Raw genomic sequence first — 14,234 nt, forward strand, 5'->3', positions numbered from 1 at the left:
ACTCCGCCTTGCTTCGGGGAGGGCGCGGCGCCGGGCTCAGCGCGCCCCTCTTGGGGTTTTCGGGGTCGCGCAGCTGCCCGGGGCGAGCAGCCCTTCCGCTGCCGCGGCGGGGGTCTGCGAGGCGGGGGTGCCAGCCCCGGTGGGGCGGAGGGGGTGCGCACCGCGGCTGGGCCGGGGTGGCCGTGACTCACCGCCTGTAACCCAACACCCGCGCTGCTCCCCTCCCCCAGCCTCTCCCCAGTCTCCGGCCTGGCGGCCGCGGCGACACCCAAAAGAAAATGAAGGGGCGCCCGAGCCCGCGGCGCCCCCGGCCGGATCGCGAGAGGGTCCCGGCGGCCCTCGGCTCCGAGCGCTCTCGCCTGCCCGGCCCCGGGGCTCGGCGAGCCGCCGCCGCCGCCGCCGCCGCCAGGGCGCGGGCAGGAAGGGAGGCCGAGCGGCCGGAGCAGGAGTCGGAGGAGGCTGTGGCGGTGGCGGCGGCGGCGGCGGCGGAGGGCCCGCGGTAGTTGCGGCGGGCGCGCCCGGGGAGGGGTCGCCCGGGCTGGGAATCCCCCGTCTCCGTCCCGGCCGAGCGAGGACAAAGCCCGCCGGCCGCCGCCGCCGCGGCCTAGGCGGCGCAGCACAAAGGGCGAGTCGCGACACGCACCCGTTCCCCTCCCAGCTCGGGGTGGCCCCGGGTCCCGGGAGGTGGGGGAAGCCCCGGCCGCCCCGCCCCTCGCCCCTCGCCCCCTCCCCCGGGGCCGGCCCGCGCTCGCCGCCTCCGCCCCCGCCCCGTCTGCGCGTCCTCCCGGGGAGGGGTCCGGGGGCGCGGCGCCCCACATAACACTCCCCCTCCTGCGCTCGGAGCCACCCCTCTCCCCTCCCTCCTGCGAACACCACCGCCTCCCCCGCCACCGCCGCCACCTCGCCCGACGCGCCGCAGCTCGCCGCGGCTGGTGGGCGGTGCGCGGATCGTGCGCGCCGGGGGCGCCAGATGTGCGGTCCCCGCCGCCGCCAGTGACCCAGCTGCAGCCCGGGCGGGAGCCGGCCGCCTACCCAATGCTGCAGGGGCGACCTTGAGCGCGCCCAGGTTTCCCTCGGCGGGGACCCAGACACCGCGAGCGCCGTGCCCTGTCCTGCCCTCTCCGGCCCGGCTCGCCCCGCGTTCGGACATGGAGGGGGCCGCTGCGCCCGCGGCCGGGGACTGCCCGGACTTGGGGCCGGGGGCTCCGGGCTCTCCCCCGGAGGCGGGGGCGGGGGCGACAGCAGCCCCCGCGGCGGCGGCCCCGGAGCCCAGGAAGCCGCACGGGGTGAAGCGGCATCACCACAAGCACAACTTGAAACACCGCTACGAGCTGCAGGAGACTCTGGGCAAAGGCACCTACGGCAAAGTCAAGAGGGCCACCGAGAGGTTTTCGGGCCGAGTGGTGAGTTGGGGGGAAACCCGGGGGGCTCGGGCTAGACGCGGCTGGGGACCCAGCGCGCGCGCGGCGGGGTCTGGGGCGCAGAGGAGGGTCTCTTGTCCGAGAGGGGGCTTCCCGGGAACCCCCAGACAGATTCCTCACTCTCCCCCCAGCTCCCCGTGGCTCAGGCGTGTCTTTCTCCCGAAACACTTGTTACATCCTGTCTGCGCATATTTTGGGGGTTTTGATCCCATCAGCAAAGTAGTGTTTATGATTTGCAAACACTTTGCAACGTCGGGACCGTTGGGGTCTCCCTCGCGGGCACGCATTCATTCCCTGGAATGCCTTATTGCTTTAACTCCAGACAGAACCACAAACTCAGCTCGGAGCTGGTCTCCCAAGCCCCATGTCCTGTAGATGAATGAGACCCCCCTCCCCTGCATCCTCCCACTCCCCGTTACCGCGATGCTGCTGTCACTGCAAGGGAGGACGCACTCCTGCCTGTTTTTAAGAGAGAAGGTTAGGGGACAAAAGTAAAGGCTGCTGCATGCCTGAGGGTTGTGACAGTTTGTTGCTGGCTTCTGGGAGGACTGAAATGCCTAGGGCATGGACAGCCACACGGACGTTGAGTTGCAGACTCAATTGCATTTCAGGCCCTGGCTGCAGGGCTACTACATTGCTTAAGGGGTCTGCCCCAGCCACCCCCACTCTTTGTGACAGCTGAAACCCTGCCAGGGTCCCAAGACCATTTACACAGCCCCAAGTAGCGCCTCGAGTGCCTTGGGGTCTCTGCATTGTCCCAACCTCGGTGTGTTGTCATTTTCCTTTCTGCAGAAGGGGCCCTTGAAATCCACACTGCTTGTGGCTGGAGGTTTGGGTTCAAAGTGACTGACTGTTGCAGAAAGATTTTGTGTGGTGTGTGGCAGGAAATTAACATGGTTCTTTGATTTGCAGCATATCAGATGGATTTTAATCGATTTGGGGCCAAAGTCAGGAACTAATTATGGCACTCCTTGTGTACACTTTTGGGGGCTGTTTCACGTCCCAGGTTGATTATAAACTTAACAAATGACCATAGGGAAAAAGCAAAATGGACTGTTGGATGAAGTGGTAGGTTCATGTCAGTATTTTTCTTTTGCATCTTTGCAGGGACAGTTCTGTGGACAAAATGGGGCATCAGGCAGAAAGTTCAGCCCCCCAATTCTCAAATATTTGGTTACCTGGGTAACTCCCTCATTCTAGGCTTCACTCTTTGGGTTGATACGGCTTTATCCTATAGCCTAAAATAAGTCTGTTATAGGTTAATTGGAAATTTGAGAGATTGTACCTTGTATTTTTAAGCTGTCGCCTATCAACAAATTCCATAGCAAGCAAGTCATTGAGAGGGCAGGTGCCATTTTTGTAGGTTGAAAAATTTCAAGAGGAGATGTTTGTAAAGATGACCTTTGAGGAGCACACTTGCAGGTCTGTGGAAGAGGAGGCTGAGAAACGTGCACTTCATTCATGCTTTTCGTCTGAGGTGATATTCCCCAGGCTGGATGTTGAATAAGCAAAAACTAAGCCTAGCTCCTTGCTCATGTTGTCTTAATAGCTGTTGAAGAATCGCGCTGGGAAGTTGGAAAGCGGAGTAATGAAAACCAGACGCAGTTGGAGCTGCAGGTTGAGGATGTGAGCTTGTGAGGGGTTGAGTGGTAAGGGTGTGTCTGGGATTTGTGAGGGGACACAGATACCAGAAGCCTGGGGAGCTGCCACTAACTGCAAGAGTGAAAGCTTGTCTTATGGCAGACATCTTTCCGAGCTTCACTGGGGCCTCAGGTATTTGTCTTGCTGTCTGATCCACGGACTAGGGTAGAGTGAAAGGGATTGCATCAGTAGACGGGAGCCTGCCTTTCTCTTTTGGTGGGTGTCTTTCCCTTTATTTGCAGAAACTCTGAGCATTCCGTCGGGATTTAGCCGAGTGGCCACTAGGGGGCGCCCTGAGAACGGAAGAGGCTCATTTCACAGCCGCAAGATTTGAGTCCTGCTCTGGTATTGTCCAGTCCTAGTTCAGTTTCCCATTGTGCTATTCATTTCAGCTCCATCTCATGTTTTACTCAAAAATTATGCAAAGATTTTGAATCTGGTAGCATATCCACATCCAGAAACTGGCAATCCCCAGACTGCTTTCTACTTGATAGATAAACTTAGGATGTTAGCAAAATCATCTGGTGAAAACCCTGCATTAAGCAGATGGGAAAACCGAGGTTGGGTGAAGGGAAGCCTTCCTTGGCCTCAAGTCCTTCCCCTGCTGAGCACACTGCTCACAGATGGTGTCAGAACTTAAGTGAGAAACAAGAATTGTCAGGTGGAAAATTCCCTGTGCCTGACTGGACAGAAAATAAAACAAACATCAAAAAAATTGGTCAGCAAGTTGTTCTTGCCTGTACAGTGCTTGGTGACTCAGAAGCTGTCAAGAGCAGCAAGGAATTTTCATCTGAAGTGTGAACTTGGAGTTTTCTTCTGGTTCTGAGGATGCACTAAACATCCGCAATTCGCTTTTGGGGTGCAGTTTAGGAGAATTCAGAGCACGCTGTCTCAATTCTACCTTTTAGGTCTTTGGGTAGAATTGTGAAGTGATGTTTTATTTTCGTTTGTCCCCACGCCCTTCAGAGCACTTCCCGAGAGGAGCTGTGACTGTCAGCTCCTTTGCCAATGCGAGTGGCGGAAATCGGGTGCTGGGTGTCAGGCTCCATGAGATGCTGTGAAATCAGCCCCCCGAGACAGAGAAGTGTTTAAGAATAAGAATTGCACGTCTGCAAGGGCCTTCTGAATCAAGCAAAATACCATGCAGCATCAGCGCTCCGTGAAAGGCAGTTCCGTAGAGAGTTGCAGAGTCTGGAACTTGGAGTTGGCTAGTCCAGCCCTCTGCGTGGTCCAGGCATCTTCCCCTCTTCATCCCAAATGTAGTCTTGCTGCTGCTGCCTGAGCATGTCCACGAGAAAGGACTCAAAGTGGCTTCTTCCAGAGATTAACAAGCCCCACAAAGGAGGCACTCTTGCAGAAGGGCTAAGAGTCCTGGCTTACGTTCAAGTCCTGACTGATCCCTGACTAGCCTTGTGACTTTGGGCAAGCTATGTAACTTTCAGAAACCTCCACTTCCTCATCTGTGAAATGGGCTAATATAGTACCAACTTCATGGACTAGTTGTGAGAATTGAATAAAATAACCTATAGAAAACCTCAAAAAGGGAAATTAGCAAATTTACTTTCCTCTTTTAAAAGATGTTTTTTCTCATATCGCTTGGACTTTCATTTAGATTTTAAGACCATCAGAGAGGCATGATGCATTGGACAGTTAACTCACTCAGAGAGAGGAAGGAGAAATCATCAACTTTTCAGGTTAATTAGGGAAGTGCACCCGTAGGAAGCCACGACAGTCAGCCAGATTCTGGTAGGATCTGAACACATTTCTAAGGCCTTGAATTTGGGCTTTGTTTATTGCACAACTTTTGTTTTGATACAGTTTCAGGCAGGGCTGTGTAGTGAGCCCCAATGTTATAACATGGCATTTTCTTTGAGCCAAACTCCCTGGACCCTCAGGCTGCACAGAGCATTGCCAAAAAATTCAAGGGCAAAAACAAACAACGTTTTGGGGAGAGGTGTTATGCGATCACCTCACCGTCAAGGGCTAAGTTCAACTCTCCCTCTGCACCAGGTTAGCTCCTGTGAGCAGTACGTGACGTGGTGTGAGCAGGAAGCAGGTCTCCGGGAGGGGTCTGGCATGGGAGTGGCAGGGCTGGCGGGCAAATCGTGCCCCCAGTTTCCCATGGTGCGTGGGTGATGGGGCATCCTTGCCCAGCAAAGGGATGATTTGACTAAAAACGGGTGTTTTAAGCACTGGCCCAAAGTTATTGATAGCCTGGTGCTGGAAAATTGCAGATCGGGGTTGCAAATTAGTAAGCTGGCCTGCGCGTGGCTGCCATACGCATGGTGGCTGAGGTGCCCTGTCGCAGCTAAGGCCCAAACCCAGTTTCAGGGGGGAAGGGACTTCGGCAGACACGTGGTCCAAACTTCTCATCCTTGAGGCGGGAAAAATAAGGTACAGAATTGTTAAGTGACTTTTCTGAGGTTGCACAGCTGGTGAGTGACTGGGCTGGGTCTAAGAAACCTGATTCTTAGTTTGGTATTTTTCCATCACTCATTTAATAAATCTTTACTGGAGCAAGACACGAGCCTCACTCTTAAAGAGCTTATAATCTAGTAGCAAAGATGAAATGTACTTACAACTATTGAGCTAATTCTGCTCAGTTCAACAAAGATTTATTACCATCTGCCATATGCTTCTCACCATGTTAAATTCTGGGACATACACATGGATAAGTCCCGAGGAACTTACAGTCTGGTGGAAGAGACAGAGTGAGCAGTTGCTAGGCCATGGGTACCTCTTCTATACAGGAATTGATTACTTCTGGAGATGTTCAAGTGGGAATGTAGCTCATCGAAGATCAGTTCATTAAATTGAGTTCCGTGCTAGACAGGAACACCCCCTCCTGTATTGCTGCTGCTGCCGCTGTTATTACAACCAGCGGATACTTTTGAGAGTTTGTGGTGTGTCACGCTGTGCTAAGTGCTTTACGGACATTTTCTGATCGTCACCACGATCCTAAGAGGTGCGCACTCTTGTTAGACCCATTTAACCAGTGGGGAAAACAGTGCTTGGGGAGGTTAAGTAACTTGCCCAGGATCAAATAGCTAGGCAGTGTCAGACAGGTTTATCTATGTTGAGACCCATTGCTGCTGTTGAAGTGGAAAACCTTCTTTTTGATGCACAGCAGGTGACCTCTGGATTTGGGTGCGGTGTTTCACTCATGTGCCGGAAGATTAGCCATGGGGAGGTTTTTCTCCTGGGGGGGGGGTTTCTTCTTGTTCAGGAAGGGTATAGAGAGAGGGCGTACTGTAGGATTAAGGAGGGCAGGGGCTGTTGAAGATGACCCTTGATTTGGGTTTCCGAAGACTGAAATATGGAAGCTTTCGGGCAGAGGGCAGATTCCAGGGTGAGCAGGCCAGATGTCTTGGAATGCAGGGTGTATGCTGGGACATAGTGGGAGGCAAGGTTGGTGATATGGGATGGGGGGAATAATAATACCGTTTAATAATAATAATGATAATAATAGCGGCTAATTCTTCTTGAGTGCTTCTAATGTGCCAGGTCCATTTAACTAATTTAATTCTCGTGACAATCCTGCAATCGTTTCATTTCCCAGATGAAGAGACAGAGGGGTTCGCTAATTGCCAGGGTCACACGCAGCAGCAGAGCCAGGGTCTGGACCCAGGCAGCGTGAATGCAGAGACCTTGGCCAGCTCCCTTCCTCTAGGTGGGCTGAGCTGGGCGCTGATCGCAGCGGGGGCTCCGAGCCCATGGGTCTGGTGTGCCGGCTTGGAGTAGGGAGCCAGCCTGGAGGTTTTCGCAGGAGTTGAGCTGTGAGAAGATAAGGCTCAGCACGGTGCTGGGGGAGAGAGGCCTCTGCTTGTTGGGCCACGGGTCTGTTTTAATGAAGCAGGTCAGAGAGCTCTCCTCCTGGGCACACACTTTGTTCTTTGCGCCTTCAGCATCCTCAGGTTCTGGAATCCCTAGGGGGCCTCGGGCGGTCAGCTGGTTCACTTCCCGGCCTGCAGACAGAAATGCACCCACCCCACTCCAGGACGTCTGATCTCACTTCCTCCTGGGAAGCCGCAGGAGATAAGGATTGAGTTGAGGTGTCTTGGCTGCTGGGAAGCCCCTTCTAACCGTCTTGGACCTACTGTCTGTGCCTAGCAGTGTGCCAGGCACATAGTAGGTCCCGCGCAAAGGCTTGTAGGATGGCACAGAAGGGAATAGAGTGAGTACAGTGAGCGAGGGACTGTTTTAGGAGGTGTGGAGGCTGGAGGTCACCACCCCCGACCTCAAGGAGCTTTCCGATTTGTGGGCAAGGAAAGACAATGGCTGGAAATGAATGGCGGGTTACGTAGCATAGTCTGCAAAGCCAGGCAGACCCTTCCCTGCACGAATTCTCTTTCTGTTACATTTGCTCATGAGCTTGTTAGGGGGGAGAGAGCCTTCCTGGCTGTGGCTTCCTGTCCTCAGTGGCTCTGGAGTCAGACAGCCTAAGTCTCATTTGTCTTTCCCACATGAAAGTCCTGGAGCATCTGTAAGTTATGATTTGTGAAGTATCTGCTTTAAAGCAGAATGCATTTATCATTCCGCTGGCCCAGACGCCACTGTACAGCGCAGGAATGAGAAGATCCCAGGCCCCGGCACAGGAGGGGCTGGGCCAGATGACCCACCGTGAGTGGAGTCTGGCTGTATTGATAAAATTCTCTGGAAATGGTCCAGAAGCAGCCAGATGTTGACTTCACGGCGAGGCTCTCCGGTAAGCTGTTAACTGCATGTTAACCCGGGGCTGGGCTGAAGATTCCCCGTGATGAACACACATCCTCCGCTGGGGGTGGTACCCCTTTTCCTTTCAATCTGGCAGGAAACCGGGTGTATTTCATGAGGGCTTCCTAAAGTGCCCAGGACAGTGGGAAGTTTCAGAGCAGCATATGACCTGCCATCGAGGTCCCGAGAACTTAGTTGGGGCGTGTCATGAGCGCATCTGGAAGAGTCTGAGAATGATGCAGGGGAGTATATAAATGAGGAGAAAGAAGTCATGGCTGTACAATCAGGCAGACTTGGGTTCCTTTGCCTCCCTGCGGCTCGGCGGCTGGAGGATCCTGGGCAAGCCGCACGTTTCCTCTGAGCTTTTGTTTTCTCGTCTTAAAAATGCGGCGACCAATATCCGACCAAGTGCGATTGCCATGAGAAGTAGGATTTGGAAGCTTGCAACGCAGATCCTGTGCATAGTATCTTGAAAACCAGAGCTGGTATTACTACTGTGTTGAGAAGTACTAGCGTCGAGCACCTGGTGGCCTTCTTATACCAGGTCGTGGCTGTCCCTGCTTTAAACCCTCCCATGGGTTGCTGAGGACTTAAACTCTGAATCTGCCACACCCTTCAGGTCCTGACTGGCTGTCCAAACTCTCACTCCCCTGTCCTCCTGTCTTGGCCCTGTGTCGGTTTCCTTCAGAGCTTGTGGGTTTGATGCTTTGTCTGTATACAGCTTCCCCTTCCTCCCCCATTAGAAGGGAAGCAGGGTCACTGTCTGACCACGGCATCCTGGCCTGTAGCCGGGTGCCAGGCATACAGTAGGTGTTCAGTAAGAATGAATGAATGGATGAATGAATGCACGAATGAATAGCTGCATCGAGAGTGCACCAGCAGTCCTGAGAAGGTGGGGAAGGGCCCTTGGGTGACCCTGCTCTGGGTCACCCCTCTCCTTACCACCAGGTGGACCGCGGTGGAGGGCCCACGCGGCCAGGTGCGTCTCCATTGCGGCTCTGAACGGCTGGAGGGAGGAGGAGGGAAGCCGGTTCCCACCCCTGGCGGCTGCTCCCCGTGGTTCTTTGGAGCTCTGTGGCCTCCTTGGGTCACTTCCACACTTCCGGGAGTCGCCCGCCCCCCATCTGAGAATCCCCGGTGATCAGCTCTGCAGAGCAGGCAAGCTGGAGACACGAAATGCATTTGCAAGATTTTCAAAACATTTTCTCCCTGGGCTGTAAATCAAGTACTTAAGGAATTGTAAACCGGCTGGAGTGCGGAGTTTAATGTATGTCTGGAAAAAACACCATCGTGATTCGCCTTTTAAACTCGAGAAAAGAATGCCACTTCGCTTACTTTCATTAGAGGTATTGAGAGGCAGCTGGATATTTCCAGTGGGAGGGTGCTAAGAGGCTGCTGTGGTAGGTTCCCTCCTTCCCTGGAAGGGGAGGGGAAGGGCGGTGTCCAGATGGCTCAGGGCGCAACTTGCAACTCTGTGGCCAAAGGGAGCTTAAAAAAAGGGAGCTGCTGCGTTGTCAGTGTTTCCTTAAGTCCCCAATTCCCTCTCGCTGGTGTCATGCTCCTTGTAGCTCACGTGGCTCGAAAGCCACACAAGCGGCTGATGGGTGCAGGTTGGAAGGAATCCTTGCTGGCTGTTGTCATTTCATTGTGAGTTGGGCTCAGCTCATGTATGATTCACCCCAGCTGCCAATGACACTCACAGGAAGGTGGAAGGGAAGTGGACGATCCAATCCAGGAATCCAAAGGGAGTGTGGGCTGGTTCTGAGCGCCTGGGTTTGAGACCCTGCTCCAACCTCCTGTGTAAATTTGAGATGGTCAGCTTGACTCGGTTTCTTCATCTGTGACATGGGAGTGGTTGTGAGGATAAATGAGTTGTACGTCAAGTTCTTAGAAAAGTGTGTGGCCCACAGAGAATGTTATCCTTGGAAGGAGCCCTCTTGGGAAAGGCAGGATGGGGTCTCAGCTGTCTTTGTACCTTGGGCAGCCTGGACACAGGGCATCACAGAGTAGGTGCCCAGGTGTTGAAGCCCCTTTCTTCACCTGTAAATCTAGGGGCCAAGACAAAATGCTCTCCAAGGTCCCTGCCAGCGCATAGGAAGAGAATCCTGGGATTCGCTGAATGCAACTGGTGAAACGTAGACTTCATTTCCTACTGCCTGGTTTTTGGCAGGAGGTCTTGCTGCGGGAAGGGGAAGTATCTTCAGCTCCCAAAACCTTTTTCAAATTGTTAGGTGCAGGCTTTGTCAAGTGTAAGGAGAGTCTGCATTCCCATTCAGCTCAAGGCAGACATTGCTTTTTAAGCATGTCTGTGAAGTGAGTTCTGGCCTAGGCTCTATGTGAGTTAGACTGTTCTCATTTTCAAAGAACCTCATCAGTTTTCTCATCTATGAAGTGGGATGATAATAGAACCTGCCTCCTGGGTTGTCAGGGACAGTGCCGAGAACTGTGCCTGACATGTAGCCAGTTCTCGATAAAAATTAGCCGTTATCATTTGGGATGCAGAGGAAGGCAAACTCATATCCTGCTGGGCTGCTCGGAGGGATCTTCACTCATTCCTTAGCGACTTCGCGTTTAGGGGACTTTGCTTTTGGTCCCAGTGAGGCTGGAGGCCTGTGGCTGCCTCTGCTCTCCATTGTGCATTTGGGTCTCCCAGTGCTTTTAGCATCGACGGGGTGTGTGTAGGGGGGCGTTCAGCATCCAGGGAGCTCCTTCTACCTGGGGACAGGCGGGTGGAGGCAAGACTCCAGGCAGGAGGAGAAGACTAAGGAGGGGCCCTCTCCCCAGTGGAAGGCATGTTTTTGGCATCCTCACTTAAAAGGAAGAATTGACCGGTATGTTTACTAGTCTTTCATCCTTAAAGATGAAATCAGTCCATCAAGCTCACCTCTGTGGAGCGCTTTATATTCACCAGGCCTTGGGGTGAGTGTGTTGCCTGCACCATCTCACTGAATTCCCGGTCGTTCTTAGACACCCCCCGTCCCAGTGAGAGAGATGCTCTCACAACCCCCATTTTACTGCAGAGGGAACTGAGGCCCAGGGACACACTATTTGTGACCGGGGGATGATGGCAGGAATGAAATTCACATCTGTCTGAGCTCTCGGCGACGACCCTAGACGGCTTCCAAGGAGGAGTAGAAATAGCTGTCATTTTTCCTTCTGCCTCTCCCAGGTTGCACGTTTAAACACATTTATTCAAATATTTGCTGAGCTCCACCGCTGTGCCAGGCCCTGTGTGGGCACCAGGGAGGTGGTGGGGTGGGGCTGGGCAATGGCAACAGGGAACAGCCTCTGCCCCAAAGGAGCTCAACCACCTCTTGGTTCTAGAACGTGCAGCTGCCCCTTGTCATTTCTAGATCCCCAGCCTTTGTGGTCAACGCTTACCCCTCCTTGCTGGTCCATTTAAGGACACTGATTCCCTATTGTATTTCTTTTGTGTGTGCTTTGGTCTCTTAGAATTTCATCCCTTTACATCAAGTACATTCATTATGCAACCATGATTTTCTCAGTATCAGAAGAGAAGACAGCAAACTTTGAGAAGCTCTCAGTGGTCCTTGATGTAACGCTACTACCTTGTCTAGCTCTTGGTAGATTAGAAAGTGAATTATTTCTCCAACTAGCAGAAGCCGTGGGAGGGAAGAGGCTGATACTCGGGTTGGTCTGGTGAGCTCAGAGCCCAGCACGTGAATGTATTTGGGTGGAAAGGCAGGGCAGTGATGCACCTGCTCCAGGGAGAACCCCGCTTTGCATCTTCCTTGTGGTTAATTGATATCTGTTTCCCAGGCAGAATCAAATGGAATGCTCGGGGAAGGAACCAGTGTGTGAGTGGGTGTGCAGGCAGCTCGTGGCAGAAGTCCTGGAGAGGGGAGGAATGAAGTGGAAATCTCCACTGAGTCGTATCCACCTTCTTGAATGTGTAGGAAGGTCCAGAGCGGAAGGAGGATCCTTTCCCTAACGGTTGTAATAGCAGGAAACATTTATTGAGTGGCGCGTGTGAGCCAGGCACCGTTCTAACTACTTTACATGCTACCTCTCCTTTGAGCCTGTATTATTAGTACATTCATTTTGCAGACCAGGAAGGAGAGGCTTAGAGAGGCCACAAGCCTTGCCCAAAGTCACAGAGCTGGGACCTAGGGCTGGGCTGTCTGACTTCAGGGTCAAGGTTGTAATCGTTGGGCTCCATGGCCTCTCATGGGCGCGGATCCTTGGAGGCTTGTGCAGCTTCCTGCTTTGGTCCTTCACCCACACGCTGTGGGGTGGACTCCCACTGAACCCAGACTTACTGCTCCGAGAAGTTGTGTCCAGGCTTGTGAAAATAGCAGCTGGAGGAACTTGGTTCCATGAAGCCAGTTATTCTGTGTCTTACTCAGTTATGTCCTCCCTGTGCCTGGTTCTGTGCCTGGTGCACAGGAAGAAGGCACCTCATGTTTGTGGAATGGCTGTGGAGTGTTAGGAGTCTGGGGATGTTGTCAGGAGGCTTGGGGGCCAGTCCCACCATTGCCACAACTTGAGCTGTGTGACCTGGGGCGAATTACGCCTCTTCTACGGCTTCAGCTAATTTCTCTGTGAGATGAGAGTTCTGGGACTGATTTGGAGCTTACTTTCCAGCCCCATCCAATTTCTGCATTTGGTGAGTCTTCAGGTCTTGTCTCCAAATTGCAAGTGGCAGTCACCAACTCCTCCCTTGTTTGTCCTCCTTCCCTGGAAGGCAGGCTCTTCCAGGGCAGGGATTTTCACCAGTTTTGTTTACTGGTGTTATCTCAAGTGCCTAGCATGGTGCCTGGCAAATCAGTATTGGTGACGTGCCTGCACGCATGCCTGAATGAATGATGGCCGTCTCTCTCTTGCTGATGAAATCTCAGCATAGGAAAGATTCTGGGGCTAAAGCCTAAGAAGAAAATTAAGGAGCAGATGTACCATTTTCCAAGAAAAACACCATCTTTATAAAGGCAAGGTGCAGCCGAGATGGGGAAAGTTTATTATCTCTGCTGGCCGAGGGATTAGGGAGTCAGCAGGATTCCTCGATTTTTCATCATCTGGTGATACTTTTTGCAAACCACAGAGAAAACAAAACAAAAACAAAAACTCTCCCATTCCTTCCCCCCACCGCCCCAGCGCCTCCTTTAACTTCAAGCTGAAAAAGCACTTGCTGCTTGAAACAGCTCACAAAGGAAAAAATTATAACAAATATTTTGCATTTCTCTGGTGGCGGCACAGTCTGAATTCCTTTCAGCCCCACAATGAGTTCTAATTTTATGAAATGTTTGGATTAGCCACCAATTTTCCGGTGGAATTTAGGAGGCTTGTATCCGTACTTATGCTTGAAGCGAATAAATCTCGTAAAATCCATGCAGGGCCCAGTGGGACGTTGTAGCCAAGGACAAAATGACCATCAGCGGAATGATGGGGAAGAGAGAGATCTCTCTGGCAGCTGTGGGCAGGCTTTGTGGATGGTGGTGTGTTCTTGAACCACAGTCTCTGGGGCTTGGCCGGGCTGCATACCACTTCCAACTGATCATGGCCTATAAAAATTCCAGCCCAAGTACAATGCCTTGTACCTCACCTTGTTCTTTCAATCCTGAGAGCCAGAGAACGTTAGGTCATCTGGTAATTGGGTGAGAGGCATTTGATAACACGTGGTGCTTCTGCCCGCCTCCCTCACCCTCATAGCACTGAGTGCTTTGTGTTATAATTTCCAGTCTACTAATCTCTTTCCGCCCCTAGACCTGTGCTGTCTCATGTGGACACACGTGCCTATTAAAGTTAACATTAATTACAGTGAAATAAAATTAAAAACTTAAGCTCCTTGGGCATACTAGCCACATGTTAAGTGCTGGATAACCCTATGGGGCTGGTGGCGACCATCCGACAATGCAGGAAAGACCATTTCCATTATCATAGAAAGTTCTAAAGGGTGGCGCTGTTCTAGAGGCCGAGTTTAATGACAGAGAGACATGCTCCACCCGTTTCCTTGCTTTATTAACTCCATTCACAGCACTTGTCACCATTTTAATTATCTCTAAAACAACCTCCTTCATCATCTTCTCTGCATCTCCAGTGTCTAGAACAGTGCCAGGTATATAGTAAGCACGGTGCGGATTTTTAGAATAAATGAATGAAGTTGTCTGTCTGGTTTAGCATGGCTTTGCATGTGCCTGCCACCTTCAAAACAACTGACTGACTACTTATTGAGCTGTAACTCTTGAATGGATTCATCTGGTATTTGTTGAGCACGTACTATGTGCAAGCCTCTCTTGATGGTGGGCAAACGGACATGACCCTCTGGTTGATGAGCTTAGCCAGCCTAAGGGCTCTTAGATTTGTGGGGACATGGGAATCTCCTGGGTGTGCCAGTTAAAATGCACCATCTTTGGCACCCACCCCAGAGAGCCTGGTCCGGCAGGGCTGGGGTGCGACTTAGGGACACCTGGGAATCTTCAGCATTTTAACCAGATAACACAA

At 52.6% G+C, this 14,234-nt stretch overlaps 1 protein-coding gene across 2 annotated transcripts in view; it reads left to right on the forward strand.

The window, feature by feature from the left end:
• Nucleotides 1-322: 322 nt before the first annotated feature.
• NUAK1 (NUAK family kinase 1) overlaps nucleotides 323-14,234 on the forward strand; it is a 69,167-nt gene continuing 55,255 nt past the window's right edge. Inside the window, exon 1 of one of the 2 annotated variants that reach the window (XM_019918519.3) lies at nucleotides 323-1,403. In XM_019918519.3, coding sequence (XP_019774078.1) covers nucleotides 1,149-1,403 — 255 coding nt within the window. In that variant the 5' untranslated portion in view covers nucleotides 323-1,148. The remainder of the gene's footprint in view (nucleotides 1,404-14,234) is intronic. The other variant, XM_019918518.3, reaches the window with a different exon arrangement.

Source organism: Tursiops truncatus, chromosome 11 (genome assembly GCF_011762595.2).
Source record: "Tursiops truncatus isolate mTurTru1 chromosome 11, mTurTru1.mat.Y, whole genome shotgun sequence".
NCBI lineage: Eukaryota > Metazoa > Chordata > Mammalia > Artiodactyla > Delphinidae > Tursiops > Tursiops truncatus.